The 27,291-nt window shown below is 42.2% G+C and overlaps 1 protein-coding gene across 4 annotated transcripts; it reads left to right on the top strand.

Annotated features, from left to right (window-relative positions):
- The first annotated feature begins 1,136 nt into the window (after positions 1 to 1,136).
- Positions 1,137 to 22,807, top strand: dzip1 (DAZ interacting zinc finger protein 1). Of its 4 annotated transcripts, none has more exons than XM_061796616.1 (20): positions 1,137 to 1,244; positions 1,762 to 1,892; positions 2,005 to 2,598; positions 8,374 to 8,458; positions 8,556 to 8,671; positions 8,772 to 8,811; positions 8,923 to 9,032; positions 9,101 to 9,217; positions 9,307 to 9,369; positions 9,473 to 9,601; positions 10,539 to 10,587; positions 10,669 to 10,719; positions 10,878 to 10,937; positions 11,179 to 11,342; positions 16,237 to 16,423; positions 16,625 to 16,799; positions 17,008 to 17,378; positions 18,081 to 18,193; positions 18,264 to 18,441; positions 21,938 to 22,807. In XM_061796616.1, exons 1-20 carry the CDS (start codon positions 1,163 to 1,165, stop codon positions 22,024 to 22,026), a joined length of 2,904 nt encoding a protein of 967 aa, XP_061652600.1. In that variant the 5' UTR covers positions 1,137 to 1,162; the 3' UTR covers positions 22,027 to 22,807. The 4 variants fall into 4 exon arrangements, with proteins under 4 accessions (XP_061652600.1, XP_061652628.1, XP_061652609.1 ...); XM_061796634.1 differs by lacking the exon at positions 1,137 to 1,244 and adding an exon at positions 1,290 to 1,617; XM_061796644.1 differs by lacking the exon at positions 9,307 to 9,369.
- Positions 22,808 to 27,291: the final 4,484 nt, after the last annotated feature.

Below are 27,291 nucleotides of genomic sequence, written 5' to 3'. Positions count from 1 at the left end.
AATATTTTAAAAAAAATACAAATACAAAATAAAATCTAAAAAATGTTCGTTTCCTAGTTTTTCAGACCAAGTATATTTTATCGGGAAGCTAAGTATATTTTTGATACCTTCAGGTTGAGAGATAGTAATTTCCCATTACAATAGTAGAGTCTAAGAATTGTCACTTATCCCCCCCAAACACTTAATTCCACAGAAAAAAAACAGCATTAATTTATCATCCATTAATCCCTGGAGGTTTGGGGTTTCGGGGGTTGAGTAGTTTTGATTTGACTGTCATTCAGTTCGGACCCGTGGTACAATGTGAAAAGGGAAGGTTGACGATAAGAAACTGTGTGCACGTCATAAAAACATCGACACGAGTCGTATCAGAGACTGAAAAAAATTGCAGAATTTGTCATCTTATTATTTTTACTTTGAAGGCACCGAAAATGTAAGGACATTTTTACGTTATTCCCTAAATTCATCTGGGGGAAAGGTTGCAAAAAAAATAAATAAATAAAAAATAAAAACACGCTATTATAAGTGCTGTATGCACACATGAGCAAAAGAAATGAAAAAACAAACAAACAAACAAAAAACACACTATAGTCGTACCACACACTGGAAACAAAGAATTTGTCATCATACGACTTTATTTTGAAGGCACCGGAAGTGTGAGGAACGTTATGCCCAAAATTCATCGGGGCGAAAAAAACGTTGCAAAAGACGCTATTGTAAGTTTGGTCTCCATCGCAAATATTAGCTAAAGACGTTTTTTACTTATTCATGTATTTATGTGTTTATTTATTTTTTTATGGGGGGGCGGCGGAAATATTCACACTTTGAAGGTACTTGAATTTAAAAGCGACCTCAACATTAATTCTACCTGCTCAACTTATGTTCATTTCCTAACAACACATACACACACACAAACGCAAACGAAGTAGGTTGAAAAGGGGAAAATTATAACAATAACTCTTAATTACTATTCTAATATAACTAGCAGCCACACACAGATTTACGACACTTTAATTAATTAATGAATAAACATTACAGGATCTACTTTCCCCAGTCACACTTCTTATTAAGATTATGTTGAAAATGGTCTTTAAAATTCTAAATATGTTCTCTTGTAATTATTAATGGAATATGCAATTCTTCTGATTTACTTTGAAGGTACCGGATGTTCGTCCGTGAGTCACCGAAACGCAGAAGAAACTTTTCCAAAGTCTTTGAAATATTTATTAACGTTGACTACCACAACTGTAAGTTTTTCTTCTTTTATGATTCAGTGGCAGATATTTAACACAACCTGTTAACGGTCGCTGCGCCAAAAAAAAGAAGCGCTTTTTACGGTCTTGGTTTGTTCGTGCTAACAAAACAGATCTCCGTTAGAATTATAATTTGTCCTATAAGAACTTTCGCAAAAAAACAGAAACAAAAAACGATTTAAACGCTTTGTGCTTCATGGTACCGTACGACATTACTGACGCTCCTGGGACAAGTTCAAACATGCATGCTATTGTTCATCTTGAATTCAAGCGAGTTCCAATTCCATCATGGAATATATTGCTTATTCGATTACTATCTGAACATTCCTGACGACCATTTTTCGATAAATGTCCTCGCGCATTGCAAGTAAGCTAGCAGTTGCTAACGTGAAATGGTGGAGTTCATGTTTTTACTACGCGTTAAGTCTCTACCACAGGACGTATTTGAAACGCTGCTGGGGAAACATTGAGCTGATTGCCTGCAGTGTTTTGATAACATTTCTCTCCCTAGGGAAGCTCTTTTCTGTTTCCACGGCAACGCGGCTTCGGCGTTTGTCCTCGTGGCTGAGAGGCGGAACCACAAAAAAAACGACGGCTCCTCGATTCCCGATCCCTGTGGGAGTCCTTAACGATTCGGAGATGGTAAGGAGAGCTTGGCTGGAGCAGATAGATTACAATTTAGTCGAAAATATAGGTCACTTGATGCTGTGTGATGGGAATTGTTCAGCATTGCATGGTTAATTGTTTGTTTCAGCCATTTCAGGACGGAGCCTACTATCCTTACAGCAGTGACACCCAGGGGAACCATTCGTCAGCAGGGATCCCATCCCTGTTGAATTCCCCTCTCAGCCAGCACGCTGTAAAAGTCCAGTCTGCACTAGGCATGGCTCCGGCCGGTGCGCCACCCACCATTCTGCCTTTCAGGTTCCGCCAGCGTAGGGAGAGTGTGGACTGGCGGCGAATCCACGCTGTCGACATTGACCTGGTGATTAGCCAGCTCGATGTGGATGTCCTTCAGGAGCACATAAGCACGGTGACCTTCTGCAGCTTGGATGGGGAGCGATGTCAGCGCTGTCAAAGCCCTGTGGACCGAGCTCTCATCAAGATCCTCCAGTTGGCCCAGCTCACAGTTGAATGGCTCCTCCACTGTCAGGAATGTCTCACGCTCAATCTGCAAGCAGCGGAGGAGAGGCTGGCGAGCGCCAACATGCAGCAGGAGCAGCTACTGGCTCAGATGAAGAAGCAGGAGGAGAGCATGATGGTGATGACGGCCGAGCTCAAGAACAGGAGGAAGATCATACGCAAACAGCAAACCCTGTTCGCCCCACAAATCACAAACAGCCAAAAGGTACTGTGGACATACTAAATTCTCTTTACAGCATTGTTTTAACTGTGTTTTTAATAAATTTGAGGCTCACAGACAGCTAGCTAGTCATACCTCCCCCTCATCTCCTCCTGAAGCCCCCAGCTTGGCTAGTGTCCCAGAGACCAAATAACAGAATTCACCAGAAATGAGAACATAGCTGACACCCTTTTTGTGACTATATGTGAATTGTAGAACCTCCCTAGAGTGTTGTTTGGGAATGGTTTACAGCAGCTTTATTTTGGACAGGAATGGTTAGATTTACAGCTGGCCAGCAGATGGTAGGTTCAGTTGAGTTTTTAATCCACTTACAAAGGGGCACCAAGTGGTATTGAACCTGGCTAGCTGGCTAGTAACGCTCACAACCAATTACTGTACTTTATTTGTTCCCTGACATTTGTGTGTTCTGTATTTGATATCGCAATAAATTTACTTGACACACTTTTTGTTAATTTGTACAAATACTGTAGTACATAATCTATAGCATAGTGCATACATTTTTCATCAGGATATTTATATCACAATTTAAACATGCTCCCCCCATTTCTTAAGTACATACGGGGCTGCCTCTGACTGGGCCAAGAAGTTACCAAGGTGACAGATAGTGTGTGTTATGACAGCATGTGGTTGCTAGGTGTGCACAAGCAGCTCACTAACATAGCTGCTGAATAGTTAATAGAGCCTTGTTTCCCAACCTTTATTGAGCCAAGCCACCCATTATACATTTAAATAAAATTTTAAAGCACACCACCAAACAATAATGTCATACAAAGAATGAATAGTGAAATAATGATGATGTCTCAATTTACGGACAAAATCACTCACTCAGTGTGGAATACAAAGGTGGCCGCCCTAGAGAGGACCTGTCGCATTAATTAATATTGTCACAATAGTGTGCTTCATTTTGAGATTCTTATTAGTGTTGAATTTGTGGTGAAAAATGTGAAAGCTGTGTCAGTGTGTTTTACTGTTTGTATTACATAGACTTTACGCCGATCTGATCGGTGTTATCGGTATTGGCCGATAATTAGCATTTTATGCTGATCGGCTGATAGACTTTCATGTCATAAGTCGCTGATCCGATCAATGACGTCATCGATCGGCTCCGCACAAGACATTTAACGCCACGTCTTCGCCGTGTATGAATCCAAAAGCTAGTTTATTTTTAGCCTTGTCACGCGTCTTGTTGCACAGTATTGTAACTATCTGACGGCCAATAAAGTTTTTTCAATCTTGTCGGTGAAAAAACACATCATCGGTGTGGGACTATTTTGCGGTGTCTCAGACAAACAACACGTAAGTTATTTGCAGTCTGTGCAAAACTGAAGTACGTCGTGGGGAACGTCATCTAAATGCTTCATCACAACAAATTTGATCGAGCACCTGAAGAATGTACACGAGGAGCATGCCGCGTTCAAGCAATGCAGTGTGGGGGGTAGTCAAACGGAAAAACTCTGGCCAACACCCATCCATATAGCTGGGACAGTGAGAAAGTTAAGAGTAAGTATGTCATTAACATCCATCCATCCATTTTCTGAGCTGCTTCTCCTCACTAGAGTCACGGGCGTGCTGGAGCCTATCCCAGGTATCATCGGGCAGGAGGCGGGGTACACCCTGTACTGGTTGCCAGCCAATCGCAGGGCACATACAAACAAACAACCATTCGCACTCACATTCACACCTACGGGCAATTTAGAGTCTCCAATTAATGCATGTTTTTCGGATGTGGTAGGAAACCGGAGTGCCCGGAGAAAACCCACGCCGGCACGGGGAGAACAGGCAAACTCCACACAGGCGGGGCCGGGGATTGAACCCCGGTCCTCAGAACTGTGAGGCTGACGCTCTAACCAGTCGCTCACCGTGCCGCCATGTCATTAACAGTATTTATTAAAGTAATTTAATTGCCATAAAGTAACTTAATTACAGTAAGTTTGCACCCATTATTTCTGTCACGTTATAATGTTGATTTGACCTAAACCTATGTCAGTGGCCAATCCTTCAATGCCCTCTAGAGGTCATTGATGTTTTAACTTTTGTTTAAAATGCTAGAGAATAATTTGAGCTGGGACGGGCTCCAGCACACCCGCAACCCTTGTGGAGGATATGTCGTGAACGGAATGGAGGATAGGACCCAAAAATGCACGACTCCAAAACAAATGGACAGTTTCAAAAAGAGAGGTTTAATATACAGACAGAGGTCTGTACACAGGCAGGCAATCCAAAAAAGGCAACAGTATCCAAAAACGTGGGGCAAAAAGGCGAGGTCAATAATCGGAATAGGGTCTACTCTTACTGTGACTCTGTGACGTGGAAACATGGAATGCTGGAACGCGATGACAAGGTACAACGAACTGGCGACGAGAAAGAATGAGACACGAGGTTAAATGACCAGAGGGGACTCCCGGGCGGGCTTGAGCAGGCTGACGTGAAAAGCAGGGTGGACCCGCATCGACTTTGGGAGCCTAAGCTTCACGGTGACAGGGTTGATGATCTTTGTGATGGGGAAGGGCCCAACGAACCTGGGAGCTTGCTTCCGGGACTCCACCCGGAGTGGAATATGCTTGGTGGAGAGCCAAACTCGCTGACCCACTTTGTAGTTCGGGGTCGGTGTCCTCCTACGGTCTTGTAGGACCGTCCCTGGCGCAGCAGCATCTTGCGGGCTCGCTCCCAGGACCTCCTGCAGCGTCTCACCAAGGTCAATGCCGCTGGAAATGTGGACTCTGGGGCTATGGCAGGAAATAGAGATGGTTGGTAACCATGCACAATGTGAAAAGGAGATAGACCAGTGGATGCAGAGGGGAGGTAATTGTGAGAGAACTTCTGAGACCAGGATTGTGGCTCCTGTGAAGCGAGACATCGGAGCCCAGTCTCTAGGTCCTGGTTCAGCCTCTCGGTTTGGCCGTTGGTTTCAGGATGAAACCCAGATGACAGACTGACGGTAGCACCTATTAGACTGCAAAATTCCTTCCAAAATCGTGAAATGAATTGGGGGCCCCTATCAGATACCACATTCTTGGGAAAACCATGAAACTTGAATACCTGGTTAATCATCAACTCGGCAGTGTCTTTAGCTGAGGGGAGTTTCAGGAGTGCAATGAAGTGTGGCATTTTAGATAACCTGTCAACAACTGTGAGAATTGGTGGTATTACCTTTAGAGGCCGGTAATCCTGTCACAAAGTCTACGGAAATGTCTGACCAAGGACGTTGTGGTATTGGCAGGGGTCGCAACTCCCAGAAGGACGTTGACGAGAGGGCTTGTTAGCAGTACATACCTGGCAAGCATTGACGTAATCGATAACATCCCTCCTAACATTAGGCCACCAAAAGCGCTGTTCGACCACAGATTGCGTTTTGGCAATGCCTGGGTGACATACGGTCCGGTTAGTGTGAGCCCAGTGGATGACTCTTCCCCTTAAGGTCGGAACCACATAAAGCCTGTTTTCAGGGCAATCTTCAGGGCTAAGAGTGTTCTTCAGAGCCTCTTTAACCGCAGTTTCAACGTTCCAAACAAAAGCAGAAATGAAACATGACATGGGCAAAATAGTCTTAGGGTCGGACAAAGAATTCTTTTCGCAGAAAATACGTGATAAAGCATCTGGCTTACCATTTTTAGAACCAGGTCGGTAGGATAACATGAACTAAAATCTAGTGAAGAACGGAGCCCATCTTGCCTGCCTCGCATTTAATCTTTTAGCAGATTTAATATACTCAAAGTTCTTGTGATATGTCTATACTAAAAACGGAGTCTGTGCCCCCTCTAGCCAATGCCTCCACTCCACCAAAGCCACCTTGACCGCCAGCAGTTCACGGTCACCTATGTCATAATTTCTCTCGGCTGAAGTCAGTTTTTTTAGAGCGATAAGCACAAGGATGTAACTTACCATCCTTGAGACATTTCTGGGAGAACACTGCTCCTATACCGGCATCAGACGCATCAACTTCTACCACAAACTGCTGTTTGAGATCTGGCAAAATGAGGATGGGAGCGGAGGTAAAGCTCAATTTTAATTTCTGTAAAGCTGATTGACAAACCGGGTTCCACACAAAGGGTCTGTGTGGTGAGGTAAGATCATGCAAAGGAGGTTGCTTACGGAATGACCCAACTGCCCGCAGGAGAAGCACCGCCCTTCCCTTAGCCGGCATTGACATTCCTCAGGGGTGAGACGGAACCTGCCCAGTTGCATGGGTTCATCTGTGGTGACGCTAGACAGTGGATTGAGACTGGAAACAGGGGATCTGCCTTGGTTTGGCTGGTCACCGAGGCTCGTCCTCCAAGTCCGCGGTGATGCATCCCTCCGCCGAGCTCCATCCAGCTCGCGATCCAAAAGCCTTTTGTCGATCTTTACGGTGAGAGCGATGAGAGTGTCCAAGTCGGTCGGCAGGTCGAGTGGGACCAAATGATTCTTGACGGTGGGGGATAGTCCTTGAAAAAATGCATCGATTAGTGCCCTGTTGATCCACTGACTCTCAGCTGCTAGAATGCAAAACTCAATCGCGTAATCTGACACCCTGCGCTTGCCTTGTTGTAAGGTGACAAGGGAACGAGCTGCCTCACGATCTGGTGTGGAATACTGAAAAACTCCATCGTCTTTACGAAAGAAGCCCAAGCGTGACAAGCGGCGGAATTGCGGCTCCATTCAGCAGTAGCCCACGCCTCCGCACGACCAGTCAGGTGGGAAATGACAAAAGCGACAGAATCTCCAGAGAACCGCTCCGGTCGAGAGAGTTGTGGGCAGACAGCAGCGGAGGTGGCAGGTGACTGCATGGTGACTGCTTCACCTGGAAAACGGTGGTACAGTGGCGGCATCGGGTGCTGTGTCAGCTGGTTCCTTCTTCTGAAGCATATTCATTAGCACTTCAAACTGTGAGGCCACCTGTCTCATCATTTTGTCCTGATGCTCTGACAGTTCCTCTAGATGAAGGTGGAGGGCAGCAAGCTGCTCATCCTGCTTTGAGGGGCGTTGACCCTGCGCTTGAAGGGCTTTGCACACCGGGTCCTAGTCTGCTGGGTCCATGTTATGGCCAGTTCGTTCTGTCGTGAACGGAACAGAGGCTAGGACCCAAAAATGCACGACTCTAAAACAAATGGACAGTTTCAAAAAGAGGGGTTTAATATACAGACAGAGGTCGGTACACAGGCAGGCAATCCAAAAAAGGCAACAGTATCCAAAAACGTGAGGCAAAAAGGCGAGATCGATCATCGGAACAGGGTCTAGTCTTACTGTGAGTCTGTGACGTGGAAACACGGAATGCTGGAACGCGATGACAAGGTACAACGAACTGGCGACGAGAAATAATGAGACACGAGATTAAATGCAAGGGGTAATTAGGGTGAACGAGGCACAGGTGGTGAAGATGCTCTCAGGAGCAGGTGTGTATGAAATAGGGGGACGTCAAAAACCTGAACACACACCCATGACAGGATAAGCTGTACAGAAAATGGATGGATGGATGGATACAGTATACAGTACATACAAGTACATATATATATGTACTATGTAGTACAAGTATATCCAATAAATGAACAAGTCATGTAAATAGACACATTGCTCCATCTTGTGATTGGATCGGTGATCGGTTATCGTTTTTTTTAAACTTGCTGATTGGTGATCGGGCGCCAAAAATCCTGATCGTGTAGAGCCTAGTATTACATGTAGAAAAGACTAACACTCACAAACATCTTATTGATGCCCCAGACTTCAACATATTTAAGCTCTATTTTGATTTATTAATACACTTGCTTTTGTTGTGTGTTTTAGTGCACATTTTGTAAAAAGAAGTTCCTCACAGCTTCATTTCTCCAGAGTCACATCCAGCGGCGCCACCCTGATGAGAATGATATACGTATGTCACATCAAACTCATATGAATATCTTTTTGACTTTGCATATGAAACAATAAATACTCACGTTACGTTGTCATTACTGTTTTGTTTTTACCAGAGTTACTCTCAAACAGTGAGGAGAAATCTCAGATCCAAGCCCTGAAATTTGAGATGAACACTCTGAAGGAGCAGATTGTTCAACAGCAACAGACACTGGAAGGAAAAACAGCTGAGGTAAGAGTGCACAAAATATTGCATTATGTTCTTTATTTAAAAACTCATTTCAGGACTACATTGTGACATACTTAACACATTTACTCTTTCTTTTCCACAGAATCAAAAGCTGCAGAGACACCTGGAAGAGAGTGAGCTACGTGAGTCAGCTCGCAATACAGCAATTTAGTAGACAAAGGGAGATGATTGTATTTTGTGAGGATGTATTTTCATCCAGAAAAAAATCGCTGATTCATATGCCTTCTTTTCAGAGATGCGAGAGAGTGAAAAGAAATCTCAGATTGAAACCCTCAAGCTGGAGATAAAAAATCTAAAGGATCTTATTCAACACCAATACATCATACAAGCTAGACCAGCAGAGGCAAGAAAAAACATTTCATGGATCTATTTCTGTCTGTCACTTTTCCATTTTAACTTTTGCACTTGCAGGACGAGAAGCAGCAATCCAAGGACAAAGATCTGCTAAAAGAACTGGATCGTTTTAAAGAAGTAGAGATGGTGCAGATACAAGCCATTCAAAAGCTGGAGCATCAACAGAAGCAGCAGGTATAAATAAAAAACAGTATTTTTATCCTGCACAATAATAAAGTGGATTTTGATTAAAAACTAATATGTAAAAAAATATGCTCTTCCAGGACAAAAAATGGGAGTCGAGGCTGGGGAAAATCACTGCTCTTCATGAGTCAGAAAAGAATGATGTACAATAAAAAAAAAATTTGTAACTTCCACAACTTTAGAAAACTTAAAAATAAAAAAATATATAATTTAGAAATATTCCTGAGAGAATCATTCTCCTCCTAGTTGCAGAAAGAATTGAGCAGATTGCAGTCTGCCGTGTTGGAGCACCAGGAGCACAGCAAGAGGCAGCTTCAGGAGATGCGAAGGAAGCTGCAAGAGAAGGAACAAACCATCCAGGATCAGAGGGAGCAGGTTAGTACTGTTTCGCATTAATCAATGTCCACCATGAGTATGTGCTAAGGGGGAAGCAGGGTGGAAGCTCAGCCCTTGTTCAGGATATCCTGTATTTGCTGCATGAGCTGAGTGATATGATGATGATACTGTACATTGGATGGGGAGCTTAATCCACAGGAAACTCATACTTTTCCTGGAATAGTTCCATTCAGAACATTAACCAAAACATTAGGTGCACAAAATTGATGAGATCAACACAAATCACCCCGTCACAATAACTCAATAGCAATACTCAATTTCGATGCACATTGTCAGAGAGGTGTTAATTATTTATTGCTTCAAAGGCAACATTGATTTATACAGTTAAGCCCAAAATGATTCATACACTGTCCATATTTTGAGTTAGAGTGGACTTTTATAAAGTGAATAAGTATGTCAGTTGGAAAGGTCACAATAAAGTGTTCAAAGATTCTAAGATGCTGAGATAAGGAATATTTTGGCGAAAATATTTTCTATTTTCATTATATTTCTAAATTTTGAACAAAATTAGCATGCCCCAAATTATTCCCCATCTTTCTTAATACCAGCCTATCGATTGTTGTACATTTATAGTTGACTTGAAGACTAGTTTATGCTCAGAGTTCACATAATCCTTAAGAAAGGTGCAAAAGTTTTTTTTCCACAATTCTTAGGGATATAACTAATGTTCAAAGTCTAATTTAAAAAGAGTATTTTGCCGATTTCCTGTGTCTTTTCCATCTATAAGATACCTGTTCAACTATTTAAAAAAAAAAAAAAAAGGCACTTTAAGCTCTAGTATTTTTGGAAATGCACAAGTGCTTAATAATATCGCTGGTGATTGGTACTCAACCAGATTTAACCAGATTGAAAAGGAAAAAAAAATATGTGTTCATGCCATCTGTATCGTAATGTTTTTATTGTATTCATCTTGCAGATACAGAATACATTTTCAAACCCATCCACTAAAGTACTTAAAGTACCAGGTAAAACTTGTCCTTTCGACGATTTTCTCACCAGGAAACTGCTACTGTGATCCTGATGCAGTCTCGTTCTGTGTTTTCCAGTGTTAGTAAGTGCACCAGCTCCAGAGCCGAAAACAAAGAAAGTTGTACTTGGTGAGTTTTGTACCTGAACTCCTAGAGTTCCTGAGCATGGGCTTTGTTGCATGATTTAAGGAATACACCCACTCTGCTACTGTCCCTCTTCTCTTATAACCACTATTTTATCTCCATAACTTCCAATGACCTATGAACCTCATGTGCTGCTCTAATAGAGGAGCTCATCTCCTATCCTCAGCTGGATCCAATCCAAGAGCTGTCCGAAGAGGAGGAAGGTAAAACAGAACCTGAAGCTCAAGCAGAGTTGGTCAACTGCATGTTGTTTGCATGGATCATCATCAGCATCAGTCTTTTCGGCTGCCGTTTTCTCAGCTTTGTTGCGACTGAGACCATCGCTTTGTTTTTTTTTTTTTTTTTTTTTTTTTTTTTTTTTTTTTTTTTTTTTTTTTTTTTTTTTTTTACCCGACCACCCTGAGACCTTAACAGTCAATAAATGGGGAATTCAATCTTTTACAGACTTGACCAGCATCCCTGAGAAGAGGCCAGTGGAGAAAAAGTCTGAGCCTGTTCCAGAGAAGAAACTCAGGGTGTCGGTCAGAAGGAACCCCAACAAGACCGAAATCAAGCGACATCTTGAGCAGGTTGTAATGACGAAGCTGGAGAGCCTGGGAGTGAAGCCGGTAAGGTACTGCCCACTTTGCACAACTGTGAGCAACCCATTTTTACAATGATAATAGAATTAGCAATTACCTGTTTGGAAAGCACTTTGAAGACTGTGTAACATCATCTTCTATTTCTAAAACAAGACTGGGAAGCCTATAATCATCAATCTCGTTTGATGTGCGTCCCGCGTCTGAGACTCACAAAAATGAGCAGGGACGCATAAAACATGATCAATCTGCATCCTTCGATGCACAACATTGCTTACTACCGCGCGCGTGTGTGTGTGTGTGCGCGTGTGTGTGTGGGAGTGCGCGCGCATGTGTGTCTGTTGCTGAAGTGCTTTAGCGACTTCATTATCCACTAAAAGTACGAGTCCTGTCTTGGTGCTAGCCACTCAGAGGCAGAGGAGGGCAGGTTATCGTTCCAAAAATACAACAAAGACTTTTTTTCGGGACTCGATAAATTTTTATTGTTTTGCTAGCACCCGGCACGCCGCAGCGAGCCGCTGGCGGAACGACTTTGGATCCGTAGATGCACACAACTGGGACACTATAGGGAAAGTTACGTTTACTAACTGCTAAGTAGCTAGCAAGCTGTCGCTAGCTAAGGAGCTAAACAGCTTGGTCTGGCTTGCTTGTTCATGACTACATCGTTTAAAACAGGTCACTAACTGGCAGACTGCAGAAACAGTCTCATACGGACCCACACCAGAGCCAAAAGTTTAGTAAAAGACTGAGAAAGGTCAGAAAATGACCGATAAAGAAAGAGAACATTTGGAACAAATGGTCTGTGTCATTTTTGTTTATACTTATCAGTGGGAAGTTCCCACTGGGAGCAATTATTAAAAGTGCATTTATGTAAAACGCCAATATGAACCAAAACAAACATAACCTCTAAAACGGTTCAGTTGTCAAGATTTGCTAAATAAAAATTGTTTGACTTCACTGTTGTCTCAAGATGCAAACGCAAAAGGGGAAGTTCAATCTTTTTTATTTTTCTTAAGTGCTTTATTTAAACATGTATAACTTCCTCTTTTTATTTACTTGCTCTTCTTGTGAATTGCAGCCCTACTTTTATTTAAGTAAATTAATTTATTTATTTAGTAATTTATTTCGTAAATATTACACAGTTGTGGTCATATGTTTGATAATCAGGGCAGAATTTGTAAGATGTGTACAATTCTTTATTATGCTCTAATATCATTATATCAATGTTATAAAAAACAACTACTATCGTTTATGGTGAAAGTTTTTGGGAAAATATATTGTTCTAAAAATTTGCTATCGTGGCAGGCCTGAACACATATAATATACTGAGAGAGAGCAGGAGAAATGAATAACAAAAATTACTTCTTTTCCTTTCGGTTTGTCCCATTAGGGGTCGCCACAGCGTGTCATCCTTTTCCATGTACCATAATTTCTCGTGTAATGCATATTTTTTCCCCCCAAAAAATGTCAAAAGTCTATGGTGCGCATTATAGCGGAAAATGCAAACTAAAAAATTCCCATTTTATAAATGTATGCCGCCATCTAGAGGTTATGAAAAAGCTGGACACTTTAATTCCAATATGCCACTGCCACCTAGAGGTTATGAAAGAGGTGTACAATTTCATTCTAATACACTACCGCCACCTAGAGGTTATAAAAAAGGTGTAGCCTACACTTTCTTTCCAAAATGTCGGGGTACGTATGACTGCATAATATGTACAGTTGTGCTCATAAATTTACATACCCTGGCAGAATTTGTGAAATATTGTTTTTTTAAATACGACTGACTGAACATCCATCCATCCATCCATCCATTTTGGAGCCATGGAGATTCCAGTCTAGCCTCATCTGTCAACCTATCTATCACCACTGCAAACAGGAAGGGGCTCAGGGCTGATCCCTGATGCAGTCCCACCTCCACCTTAAATTCCTCTGTCACACCTGCAGCACACCTCCCCACTGTTCTGCTGTCCTCATAGATGTACTGTATTATTCTAACATACTTCTCTGTCACTCCAGACTTCCGTATGCAGTACCACAGTTCCTCTCTGGGTACTCTGTCATAGGCTTTCTCTAGATCTACAAAGACACAATTTAGCTCCTTCTCCGTTCTTTTCCATCGACCCCCTCAAGGCAAATAATGCATCTGTGGTACTCTTTCTAGGCATGAGGTTGCTCGCAAATAGTCATTTCTGTCTTGAGTATACACTGTAAAAAATAACCTATAGAATTTACCGAGTAAATTTAGGGTAACAATTTTCAGCCACTTTAATTGGGTAAATTTGAACCACATATTTTGGGTGAAGAATACCTTAATTAAATAGCGATAAAATACTAACAAAACTTGGAAAAAATAGTTTTTTAAAGTTTACCATACATTTCTGATTACATTTCAACCACAGCACGTGAGTTGAGGTGGGGGCTAGTATACTTCGTGTTCCTCAACATTTGTGTTCTCTCTTAGTATATTTATTTCACTGATGCAGGGCTGCCCATTTTGGCAATAACAAGTATTTCATAGCAAGTGTAGTGTCAATTGACTCATCGATAGACTCAACTGGTCAATGAGATGCTTACACAGACATCATACACGTTTTTGTGAGTATGGCCGAGAAATTGTTGTTTTCCCATACAATCCCCAGACACGGTTTTATAAATTGAAATGCACATATAGCCTGCTAACCTTTCCTTACACACTCATAATACAAGCAGGAACAAATCTTAGTCATGATCAACATTTAGCTAAGCTTGTTTTGCCATATAGTGCATTTTTCTTTGTTGTTTGTTTGCTTTGATGCGGATTCGCTAGCTAACAACCAATCAGAGTGATCAGTTGTCACCGATTGACGACGCCATTTTGTGCTGACGAGCTAATGAGACGTCAGCCAATTAGTGCGGCATGCATGCGTCATGTGATGCATGTTGTAGTACCAATGGCTTTTAGGTGGATTTTACTAAATTTTCTTGGTAACATTTTTACTGTTGTCAAATAGGTAGTGTAGGTAAAACTTACCCTAATTTGTAGGGTAGTTTACCTATCTAAAATAATGTAAATTTTAGATGACTTTCGTGGATTATATTTACCATTCTCCAAAATCATTTTTTACAATGTAGCCTCCACTACTCTTTCCCATAACTTCATTGTGTGGCTCACAAACTTTACTCCTCTATAGTTCCCGCAGCTTTGCACAGCACCCTTGTTCTTAAAAATGGGCACCAGCACACTTTTCCTTCATTCCTCAGGCATCTTCTCACCTGCTAGAATTCTGTTGAACGACCTGGCCAAAAACTCCACAGCCACCTTTCCTAAATGCTTCCACAGCAAACATCACAACAAACTGCCTTTACATTTTTCGTCTTCTTTAGTGCCTTTCTAACTTCCCCCTTACTAATCATTGCCGCTTTCTGGTCCACCACACTTGCCTCTTCTACTCTTCCATTTCTCTCATTTTCCTCTTTCATCAACTCCTCAAAGTATTCTTTCCATCTGTCCAGCACACTTCTGGCACCAGTGAACCCTAACCTGCTGTACATCCTTCCCATCTCTATCCCTCTGTCTGACTAACTTGTATAGAGCCTTTTCTCCTTCATGAGTGCCCAACCTGGCATACCTTGTTTGGCCTTCGCCACCTCTACCTTCGCCCTACGTTGCATCTCCATGTATTCTTGTCTCCTCTCCTCGGTCCTCTCAGTGTCCCCCTTCTTCTTAGCTAACTTCTTTCCTAGTATGACTTCCTGTACTTTGAAGTTCCACCACCAAGTCTCCTTCTCCCCTTTCCTACCAGAAGACACACCAGGTACTCTCCTGCCTGTCTCTCTGATCATCTTGGCTGTAGTGGTACAGTCTTCTGGAAGCTCATCCTGTCCATCAAGAGCCTGTCTCACCTCTTCCCGAAAAGCTGCACAACGCTCGTCCTGTCTCAGCTTCCACCACATGGTTCTCTGCTCTGCCTTTGTCTTCCTACACACCACAAGAGTCATCTTACAAAACACCATCCTATGCTGTCTAGCCACACTCTCCCCTCCTTCAGATTACATCGTCTGCACAAAATGTAAGAGACCTGCGTGCTTCTACCTCCGTTCTTTTAGGTCACCCTGTGGTCATGCCTTTTCCGGAAGAATGTGTTTATTACAGCCTGTGTTTATTACAGCCTGGGATTTGAACCCCGGTCCTCAGAACTGTGAGGCAGATCTGCTAATCAGTCTTTCACCGTGGCTCCACCGTTCCTTCTTCTTTGACAAAATTATTGTACAAACCGTATAAAAGAGAGCAACAACTGCAATAAAAATCTGCAATACAGTGGGACCGCGAAGCAAGAACCGTTGTATAGTGGGGGATTAATGTATCTGTATTCCGTGATGATAAATTACGAGGACTCATTGTTAACATGACATCCCGATACTCACATAGTCTCAAATGTCAAATTATTTATGTAGAATATTTAAAAATGTGTTACTTTCAGATGTTTTTGTGCAAGGTCGAACATGGAACTGCATCTCGCACTGTAATCTGTCATTTTTTTTTTCTTGTTTTCTTCCCATTGTATTTACATTTCTTTTCCTTTTACATTGCAAAGATATTTTGTCCAATTCTTAAGACTTCTCCTCACCCAACTACAAGTCTTCCTCTCCACTGCTAGCACTTTTAGCACACTAAGGGGTTAAAGATGCTTTGTGAATATGTTTTATCTAGAGCTAAAATTATTTATGGATGCAGGCCCTGCCTTATCTGGTTGAAATTGAAAATTAAAGTAACTTCTCACCTGGCCTACACATTGTATTCACATTTCTTCAAATCAGATACAATATGAGAGAGATACAATTGTTTTACCTTTTTTGTGGAAGTAGTAATAAAACACATCAAACTGCCAAAAGAGGTGGTGTGTTGATTTTCATCCTTTCATATCTCTACCACTTTTCTCAGGATCAGAGAAAACTGAAGACCAAGGAGCTCAGGTCTGTTCTTGCTACTATGCACACAAAGCGGCAGAGCCAGGCAAAACAGTTGCCTGACTATTGGCGCCATCGTGTGGACATAACTAATACTTTGGAGCGGAAGCTAAGCTTGAAAAGAAAGGACAGCAATCTCCAGTCCAGACACTGTGTACAGGGTATGATAGTCATTGATCAAGCCTCTTAGCCAATGACATCATCTAGCTTAATTTAGATATCTTTTTTGCAGTCACTGTCACACTATTAGTCAACTCTTTGAAAGCTTGTGTCTGCCACGCAGACAAATTAAAGCTGCCATTTGGTGTCAGTGGATAAGCTGCTGTTAGGGCGAACATCATCTGTCTTCCTCTTTTGTGTAGTGTTGCAGACGCGCCCTCGATCCAGCAGTCTCCCTTCCAGGGCATCACAGGGTATCTCTGACGCTGTAGCCCGACAGGCCAAGACCCCCCAACCAGCTCCAAGAGTCAAGACCACCATCCAACCAAAGACGTCTACACCCAGCCACAAAACTGCTCAGAGAGAACACACTCCCAAGTAAAGCAAATTCTTTAAAAATCTGAATGGGAAGCACCAAATGATCATCATTGTGTAATGAATTAACAACCTTCTCACAATGTGCGTTGTAATTACAGTATGCATGCTACGTTGTTGTTGTTGGGTTTTTTTAATAAATTTATATAGTAAAAATTGCAAATGTTGACTTGAGTGTTACCTTTTAAAAGAGACTTTGCTTCTGCTTTAGAACACCGCCTTTCAGTTCTTTTGTGGATTCAGAAGAGGACGATACAGACATGGAGGACAATGAACCTCTTCAACACCAATGGGGCAAAACTTCACAGGCTAAAATAAATAAAGAGGAAGCAGTTCAAACCAGTGCAAGAAAATCCAATGTGATCCAGGCGAGGCCGGCTCTAACCAGGCTCTCATCCTCCAAAAGCCAGCTCGGTGGTGGCGTGACTACAACAGCGATCATGAAGATAGAGAATGACGATGATGATGAGGACGATGATGATGAGTTGTCAGATGTCAGTGAGCTGCAGGAGATCGATTCCAGACAGCTCCAGAGATTCAAAGACCAGAATGGCAACATAGAAAAGTCAAACTCTGGTAAAGGTAAGCTGGCCAAATACGGTATCCTTTTTTATTTAAAGGAGTAGTTTGCAGTTTTGAAGTTTTATTTTTGGGGGAATGTACGATGAATTAAAAATCAAAAAGAGGTGATAAACTTACCTGTTGCGCAGAAATGTTGTTCCACGTCAGTTCTGAATCTTCTCAGCTGCCTGTGGCCCCTCCACCTCTGAAAGGCAGCTTCACGCTTGTTGTGTCCCAGGATCTGTCCAATTCCTTCTTTTGAACTTTTGTTGCTAACCAGAGGTGGAGGTTCCCCAATAGTTTCAGCAAAACTCCCGAAGCCCAAAGAAACAAGTCAGTATGAGACTGCAGTTGTGTGCCTGCGAGTGCACGGCATATGTTTGACACCTTGTCGTCAAACCTTTTGTCTCCGATTGGTTGTTTTTCCTCAGGCACCGTGGTTTCTTAATCTAATTAGAGGTACAAGATGGGGCAAGAGAGTAATGATGTTTTTTCACAGATCATTTTCCTAATCTGCTACTGTCAGGGTTATACTGATAGTTTTAGCAAATATGACAAAAAAAGTGATTTGGGGGGAAATTGCAAACTCCCTTTCAATTACTATTACTACGTTTATAATGAACAGTGAAAAACAAACAACAATTAGCTTTGTCCAGAAATACTTACTGCTACATTGGTGATGATGCATTTGTGGCTATGTCTTTTCTTTTTCTGAAAACAAAGTCAGTGACCTGGCAAGGAAAATAGAGAGACAGATTGCAAATAAACCATCAAAGAAACCGGTAGGGGGCGTGAGCATCTTGCCAGAGTCCAAGGATGAGGTTCAGGAATTCTTGGTGAGACTGACAGTGGACAATGTTTGAAATTTAAGATTTGCAGAGAGTTAATTTTGGAATATGTGGACAGTCGTCAGATCTGGATGAGAGCAGCGAAGATGCCAACTCCTATTTTGAGGACAGACAAGAAAAGTTGAATATACCTCACAATTCTGGAACAACGATGAAGAGCCAGGACTCAGTCAGCACTAGCGTGTGGGACTCCTCCACAGGAAAAGACACTTCCATAGGAAAAGCTTCCAGATCAGGTGAGTGTCTTGCCCACGCACCTAAGTGGCTCCCTAGCCCTTTATAAGGGAACTAACAATGAAAATGTAATAATTAAATACCTTTGTATAATGGCCGCAATGACGTAGTGGTTAGCATCTCTGCTTCACTTTCGAGAGGTCCTGGGGCCTCATGTACAAAAGGTGCGTACGCACAAAAACGTGGCGTCCGTTCTTTTTCACGGCAAAGGTCAGATGTATCAAGTGTCACATAACTGTGGAAATGTGCGGTGCCTCACGCCAACTGCATGGCTGGCATGCGCACGTTTCTGCAGCTTTTGGTGCTTTGGCGACACTTAGAGGTGATGCTGAGAAACTCTTCTCATAAATCTGCACACCAGACACACATGAATAATTAGCACCGATGAACAGTTCATGCCCGGCAACATTTGATTTCAACAATGCAATTGAGGCAAGGACTGAGAATTCATTTGTTAACCAGTGTATTTAATGAACCACTGATATTTGTGAGGAAACCTATTAATTGATCAAGGCGATCATTTATGCCGCCTATTGCCCTCACAATCGCTTCGTGACCCCAACACATACACTGAAAAAAAAAAGAGTACTTTGAATTTACTTCATTTGAACATGTACATCGGTTGCACATGATTAAAATGTGTTTAAATTGACATAATTTACCCCCTTCTCCTAAAAAAGAAAACATTATTATTTTTTGTCAGTGTGCGTGTCCTCTCCTGTGTATTAAAATAATAAATTGAGTAATCAAAAAGGAGTCAAAGTTTTTGATTTCTTTGATATGCTGATGTGCTTCTATTTGAATTGATTCAAAAGTTTTATTACAAATACCACACATAAAACATTTACCCCTGAACCTTTATCTCACAGGGCTGAGTGTAGGTTACTGTATGAACACATTTGTTATGAGTTCTAAAAATACATGGTATTAACCTTGTGGGGTGTCATAGTGAGCCATGTGTCCTCCCATCACCCCATGATCGCAGCGATTCTCTCCACGAACGGGGTGAGGCCCTGCGCGCCGGTTCTTCTGCCTTTTTTGGCCACACTTTTGTGGTGGGCAGCTGTACTCCGCTTCACAACCACCTTAATGTCTGACCACTTCTTTTTGAGTTCAGCATGTGCGCGCTATTCCGTCTCCACAGCATTGACAGCCGCAAACGCGCTGTCCCGTTCGCTCCTCTTTTGTGTGTTAATGCCGTAGGACAGCGTGCCAAAGAGGATTTTCTTGCGTGCCTCCACTTCATCGAGCAACTTCACATTCAGAAAAAATATTTTTCTTCATTACGTTGCTCATTTTGTCAGCCTCACAGTTCTGAGGAGTTCCGCCTGTGTGGAGTTTGCATGTTCTCCCCGTGCCTGCGTGGGTTTTCTCCGGGCACTCCGGTTTCCTCCCACATCCCAAAAAACATGCATTAATTGGAGACTCTAAATTGCCCGTAGGCATGACTGTGAGTGCGAATGGTTGTTAGTTTCTATGTGCCCTGCGATTGGCTGGCAACCAGTTCAGGGTGTACCCCGCCTCCTGCCCGATGACAGCTGGGATAGGCTCCAGCACGCCCGCGACCCTAGTGAGGAGAAGCGGCTCAGAAAATGGATGGATGGATGGACGTTGCTCGTTTTCCTTTTTTTCTAATCATGCAGAGATCGGCATCACAGGTGCAGGGTTCATTTAAATATGATTTGCATATTCAAATATGGGCGTGGACAAGGAGGAGTCTGCTACTCCAACATGTGCACTCATTTCCACGTTGATTGGAATGTATGAAGGAAATGTGCTTGGATTCATGAGTACGCAAAGTTTCATACATCTGAATATTTTTGTGTGTACGATGTTTTCTGGATTTGAGCGTATGCCATGTTTTAGGAGGAAATCCACACAAGTCTTTGTACATGAGGCCCCTGGACTCCCCATGCTTACATGGGTTTTTTCCTGGTACTGCGGCTACGACCGCATTCCAAAAATATTAATTTTAATTTGTAGGTGTTGTTGGAGAGTTTGCGCCAATTGTGTTACCCGGGGCCTGAGGCCCAAATTAATAAACCTTCGTCAAACTCACCATTGCATGGTCATTTTTCTCTGAAAGGGTCACTAATTAAGAAACTCACACAAGATTGCAATTTGTTCCATCTATTTATCTCAGAATTCAGTAAAATATAGAATTCAGGGCTGTTTTCTCTCTCCCTGAAGCCGACTTCTCACCTGCGACGCAGGGAGGCAAAAAAAGAGCCGTTTTCCCTCTTAGCCCTTACAATTTGTAACCGACAATACAAGTGCAGGAGGGGCGAGTCATCCTCGCGGGTTTCCTTGTTCTGCGCCCTTCGCCCTTATCTAGGTTTCCTGATGATGCCATCCTGTGGCAAACAAACCACACAAGCACAGAGCTTCCCGTCGCCAGTTACTTTCAGGCCACACCTAGTTTTAAGCAAGCAGTGCTAAATAAAAATATATGGACAGTATAACAGTGTCAAGGGTTGTTCTTCCATATGTGCCCTGTGATTGGCTGGAGACCAGTCCAGGGTGTAGGAAATGGATGGATGGATGTTTTGAATAGTTGTACTGTATAGTATACAGTAGTACCTTGACTTACAAGTGCCCCAGTGAGTTGTTGGAGTTCCGTGCCATTGCTTGGTTAATTTATTTGCTTTGTTATGAGCAAACCTCAGATGTGCCGCTGCTCGAATGAAGTAAGCCACAGTTGATGCACAGATGCTGATCAGACTTTAAACAAGCTAACAACAATGGAACACATTCACCTGTAGGAGACGGTAATATTTTGACATTGGCCTAAAGGTTCTTGCCGTTAAACACAGTTTGCTAAGAAGTTGCTGAACGGATGGAAAAATGTGAAAAGGGGAGAAAGTCGGAAGGTTAAAAAAACCTGACTATTATAGGTTTTGTAAAACATTTGCATGCCTGTTAGGGAATCGGCAACCAGAGGAGGAAGTCAGACAGTGTGGCGCCTTAAGTGGACATTATGCACATGGAAAGAGACATACTGTAGTGGGCATATAATTAATTGGGCATATAATTCTTAATAATAATATTAATTCATAATAAGTCAGCGTAACAACACGGACCTTGGAATGACACTAGAATGACCAAACTGCCCCGAAAGTACATTAACATGAATGAAACCTTTATTGAAAAGTTTTGTGTTATCTCGCAAAAGTTTTATTTATGCTTATAGGGTCAATACTGGAACGGATAAATGGCATTTCCGTTAATTTCAATGGGTAAAATTTATTTAATATATGATTCATAATCAATTCAGTTACGAGCTTTGTCAAAGAACAAATTCGGAAGTCAAGATACCACTGTATTATACTAGTAATATATAATACAATATTTTTGAAGTCTCCTAAACTGGTGGGCAGGGGGGGGGGGGAGTCTTGTGAACTAAAATGGATAAAATGTTCATGAGTGCACTTTAATGGGCTAATATTCCTGTGTCAAATTCATACTTTTGATGGTGTGTTGCTGTCTTTTGCTTGTTAGGTTTAACTGAAGCTGGAACAGGGAGTACCTTGAAGAGCAGTCTGTGTTACCTCAGTGACATCTGTGACTCAGAGGATTTAAACAATTAGGAAAGTTACACACCTGCTCATCAGACACTGGTAAAGTTTCTGGTAAATTGCAGAAGGAGCCACAAACAACAGGCATCGCCACCTTGTGCTGTATACAACCACATCCACATCACCGGGAAAAACCTAGAACCTCAAGTCCATATATGGAAAACGGCCACAATAAAGACAATATATGTTAGCATAGCTTAGCATTTTCAATATTACCTCATCCCTGCGCCAACTGTTTTGCACATGTTTTCAAATGTTTTTTTGTTTTATTATTTTCAGATCTCTGGTACACATACAGTCCTTGTCCAAATTATTAGACCACCTGTCATAAAAAAGAGAAGAAGAAAAATCACCTTTGCATGCATACGAAATTTGTTCTCTGCATTTTACCCATCATAGTGAACACATACACATGTTAGTGGAACACACTGGAGTAGGGGGCAGCTGAAGCACCCGGGGAGCATTTTGGGGTATCAGTGTCTTGCTCAAGGACACCACAGCTGTGAGTCCGGGGGCTGTTGGAGGATGGTCCAGTCAGGGTCTTGAACCTAGGTCCCCCATAGTGGCAGGCGATGATCTTAACCATTGCGCCACAGCTGTAAACATTATACAGTAGAAGTCTTTCAAAAACATCGTAAAAAAAGAGAGTTTTTCAAAAACATGTCTTAAATGTAAACTAGTCTTTGTTTTAGTAATTTTGTAACATTCAACCATTAAACCGTTTTATTTCTGTTCAGAAATGCAAGTAAATAGCAAAAGTCTGACATCTCAATAAAAAAGAAATAATGTTTTACTATTATTTCATTTTCTTTGTATAAAAGTAACAAACCTATTCACAGATAACAATAATTGTATATTTCAGCATTATTAATAATATCATTTGAGTTACAGAGCTTCTGCATTCTTACAGTGGGTACAGAAAGTATTCAGACCCCCTTAAATCTTTCACTCTTTATTATATTGCTGCCATTTGCTAAAATGATTAAAGTTCTTTTTTCCCCCTCATTAATGTATACACAGCACCCCATATTGACAGAAAAAAACGGAATTGTTGAAATCTTAGCAGATTTATTAAAAAAGAAAAACTGAAATATCACACATCCATAAGTATTCAGACCCTTTGCTGTGATACTCATGTTTAACTCGGGTGCTGTCCATTTCTTCTGATCATCCTTGAGATGGTTCTACACCTTCATTGGAGTCCAGCTTTGTTTGATTATAATGATTGGACTTAATTAGGAAAGCCACACACCTGTCTATATAAGACCTTACAGCTCACAGTGCATGTCAGAGCAAATGAGAATTATGAGGTCAAAGGAACTGCCTGAAGAGCTCAGAGACAGAATTATAGCAAGGCACACTTAAGGTTCCTAAGAGCACAATGACCTACCTCCATAATCCTTAAATGGAAGACGTTTGGGACGACCAGAACCCATCCTAGAACTGGCTGTCCGGCCAAACTGAGCAATCGGGGGAGAAGAGACTTGGTGAGAGAGGAAAAGAAGAATCCAAAGATCACTGTGGCTGAGCTCCAGCGATGCAGTCAGGATATGGGAGAAAGTTCTAGAAAGTCAACCATCACTGCAGCCCTCCACCAGTCGGAGCTTTATAGCAGAGTGGCCCGACGGAAGCCTCTCCTCAGTGCAAGACATATGAAAGCCCGCATGGAGTTTGCTAAAAAACACCTGAGGGACTCCAAGATGGTAAGAAATAAGATTCTCTGGTCTGATGAGACCAAGATAGAACTTTTTGGCCTTAATTCTAAGCAGTATGTGTGGAGAAAACCCAGCACTGCTCATCACCTGTCCAATACAGTCCCAACAGTGAAGCATGGTGATGGCATCATCATGCTGTGGGGGTGTTTTTCAGCTGCAGGGACACGACAACTGGTTGCAATCGAAGGAAAGATGAATGCGGGCAAGTACAGGGATATCCTGGACGAAAGCCTTCTCCAGAATGCTCAGGACCTCAGACTGGGCCGAAGGTTCACCTTCCAACAAGACAATGACCCTAAGCACACAGCTAAAATAACGAAGGAGTGGCTTCAGGACAACGTCATGACTGTTCTTGAATGACTCAGCCAGAACCCTGACTTAAACCCAATTGGGCATCTCTGGAGAGACCTGAAAATGGTCGTCAATTAACCTACCATGCATGTTTTTGGGATGTAGGAGGAAACCGGAGTGCCCGGAGAAAACCTCCGCAGGCACGGGGAGAACATGCAAACTCCACACAGGCGGGCCCGGGGATTGAACCCCGGTCCTCAGAACTGTGAGGCAGACGCTCTAACCAGTCGTTCACCGTACCGCCAATTATTGCTTATTTATCGACTATTTCGTGCGCGATAACGACTTCGCCTTACGCAATGGGCACTGCGGCAATCTAATTTAAGCGCTAGTGACGTTTAAGTCTAGTTCACCAATCAAACGACAGAAGAAAGTCACATGACCTCACTCAACTTCTTCTATTGGGCTTCCTGGGCATAGGTATTAACACTAGATAAACCAGCCTGGCTGAGCGTCGTGCCTAAATGGGCTCCGTTTTGGGAAGGTCGTAGTTACCATGAAGGCAACGGCGCGCTACTCTTGTTTACATTTAGACAAACAAAAACAACAGCTTTCATGTATTTGTCTGGCACTGTCTGCCCAAACGTGGATATTTCAGCTAACTTCTAACTTGCGAATACACATTTTCTTTTGTATTTTTTTTTTGTGCTATTTACTCAGGACTTGAGTAATTATTTCACTGTGTACTTTTTACTCTAAAGTATTTTTTTGGAGGACTACTTTTTACTTGAGTCACATTATTTTCAAGTAACAGTACTCCTACTTGAGTACAATATTTGGCTACTCTACCCACCTCTGGAGCGGACATCCTCTATTGCTACTCATATGTTTAAGTAACATTTTTGCTCATCAGATCAGCCAGTGTCGTATTTGTTGCACTGGTCTTTTGTATTTTCGCGTTGAGTTGCTTCAGGTTGTGGCCCTGGTTGCGGTCCCAGCGGAACCGCGACGCACACATAACATCGGCGACCAGAGCTGTTACGCTAGTACATCTTGTATTAATCAGGAAACGTGCCTATAATTATCTAATTCGTGTACGGATGTTAATGTTAAATGTATTAGGCAATGGAGTGATGTTAGGCCATTATGTCACAACACAGAATGAACTAACTTCAAATTCAGAAATGGCCAATAAAAACAGAAAAATCTTGGTCTTAATATTTTCCTGGAGGGCACAGTGGATGACTGGTTAGCACATCTGCCTCACAGCTCTGAGGACCAGGGTTCAATTCATGGCACTGCCTGTGTGGAGTTTGCATGTTCTCCCCGTGCCTGTGTGGGTTTTCTCTGGGTACTCCGGTTTCCTCCCACATCCCACAAACATGCATGGTAGGTTGATTGAAGACTCTAAATTGCCCGTGTGAATGTGAGTGCGAATGGTTGTTTGTTTATATGAGCCCTGCGATTGGCTGGCGATCATTTCAGGTTGTACCCCGCCTCTCGTCCGAAGAGAGCTGGGATAGGCTCCTCCACGCCCGCGACTTTAGTGAGTAAAGCTGTATGTAAAATGGATAGATGGATGGATTTTCCTGGAGGATACATTTGGGATTAGCCTTTGAAGTTGGTAATAGTGAAGAATGAAGTCAAACAATGATTTTAGTCAATTCTTTTCCAGAATGAGTGCTTAAAGAGGAGGATGCTATTCATGTGGCACAGCTTGAAGCAGGCATCAGGTGCAGGTGGAGATGGGCCTGGCTCAAGTTGGAGGCCAAAACAAAGCAAAGAAATTAGGCAAAATTTATTTTAATCTTAAACTTGTAATAAATGTTTTTCTGCATGAAGAAAATTTGTTGATTTTGCCTTATTGTACTCTTCAGAATCTTCCAGATTGCTTAATTTATCCATCCATCCATCCATTTTCTGAGCCGCTTCTCCTCACTAGGGTCGCGGACGTGCTGGAGCCTATCCCAGCTGTCATCGGGCAGGAGGCAGGGTACAGCCTGAACTGGTTGCCACCCAATCGCAGGGCACATACAAACAAACAACTATCCGCACTCACATTCACACCTACGGGCAATTTAGAGTCTCCAATTAATGCATGTTTTTGGGATGTGGGAGGAAACAGGATTGCCCGGAGAAAACCCACGCAGGCACGGGGAGAACATGCAAACTCCACACAGGCGTTTACTGTTAAGTAACCGAGGAGACCCTTTATCCGGGTCTCGTTGTAGTTGATAACGGACTCTTCAAAAGGGACATATTCTCTTTGATCCACCAGTTTGTGACTTGACCAACTTATCACGCTATTGCTAATTAAGTTAGTTTAGACCTTCTGTCTTTTGGTTGTTGTACCCAATGGGGGTCTGGATGGTTGAGTTACTTCCCTTTGTCTTGAGAGGGAAGGATGAGGTGTGACAGTATTACGTGTGTGTATACACACACACAGCGGCAGAAATAAGTATTTCAGTAGTATACATTTTCTCACTAAATACAACCCCAATTCCAATGAAGTTGGGATGTTGTGTTAAACATAAATAAAAACAGAATACAATGATTTGCAAATCATGTTCAACCTATATTTAATTCATTTGGACAAGCCAGTATATATATATATATATATAGTCCTGACTGATGAGAGCAAAATTGAATTTGGATGCAATCATGCACATCACCATGGCACTGCACATCACCCTAAAAACATACCAACAGTGAAGTTCGGAGGTGGGGACATTATGGTGTGAGGTTGCTTTTCAGCAAATGGTACTGGTAAATTTCACATTGAAAGAAGGATGAATGGGCAAATGTACTGAGACATTCTTGACAAAAATCTGCTGCCATCTACGAGGTGATGAAAATGAAACGAGGGTGATGGCAGGACAATGACCCAAAACATACTGCCAAGGAAACTCAATTGGTTTCAAAGAAAAAAAATAAAGCTGCTGGAATGGCCCAGCCAATCACCTGACTTGAATCCAATCGAAAATCTATGGCAAGAACTGAAACTCAAGGTCCATAAAAGAAGCCCACGGAATCTTCAAGATTTGAAGACTGCTTGTGTGGAGGAATGGGCCAAAATCACACCCGAGCAATGCATGCAACTAGTTTCTCCATACAAGGGGGCGTCTTGAAGCTATCATTGCAAACAAAGGCTTTTGTTCAAAGTATGAAATAAATACCAGTTGGCATGTTCAATACTTTTTCCCTTTGTCGTTTCACATTAATACACACCTTAATTTCTGACTTTATTTGTTCTACTTTTTTTGTTTTATGG

Source organism: Phyllopteryx taeniolatus, chromosome 1 (assembly GCF_024500385.1).
Source record: "Phyllopteryx taeniolatus isolate TA_2022b chromosome 1, UOR_Ptae_1.2, whole genome shotgun sequence".
NCBI classification, from domain to species: domain Eukaryota; kingdom Metazoa; phylum Chordata; class Actinopteri; order Syngnathiformes; family Syngnathidae; genus Phyllopteryx; species Phyllopteryx taeniolatus.
Note: the sequence above shows the minus strand (reverse complement) of the source record. Positions and strands in the feature narration are given on the sequence as shown.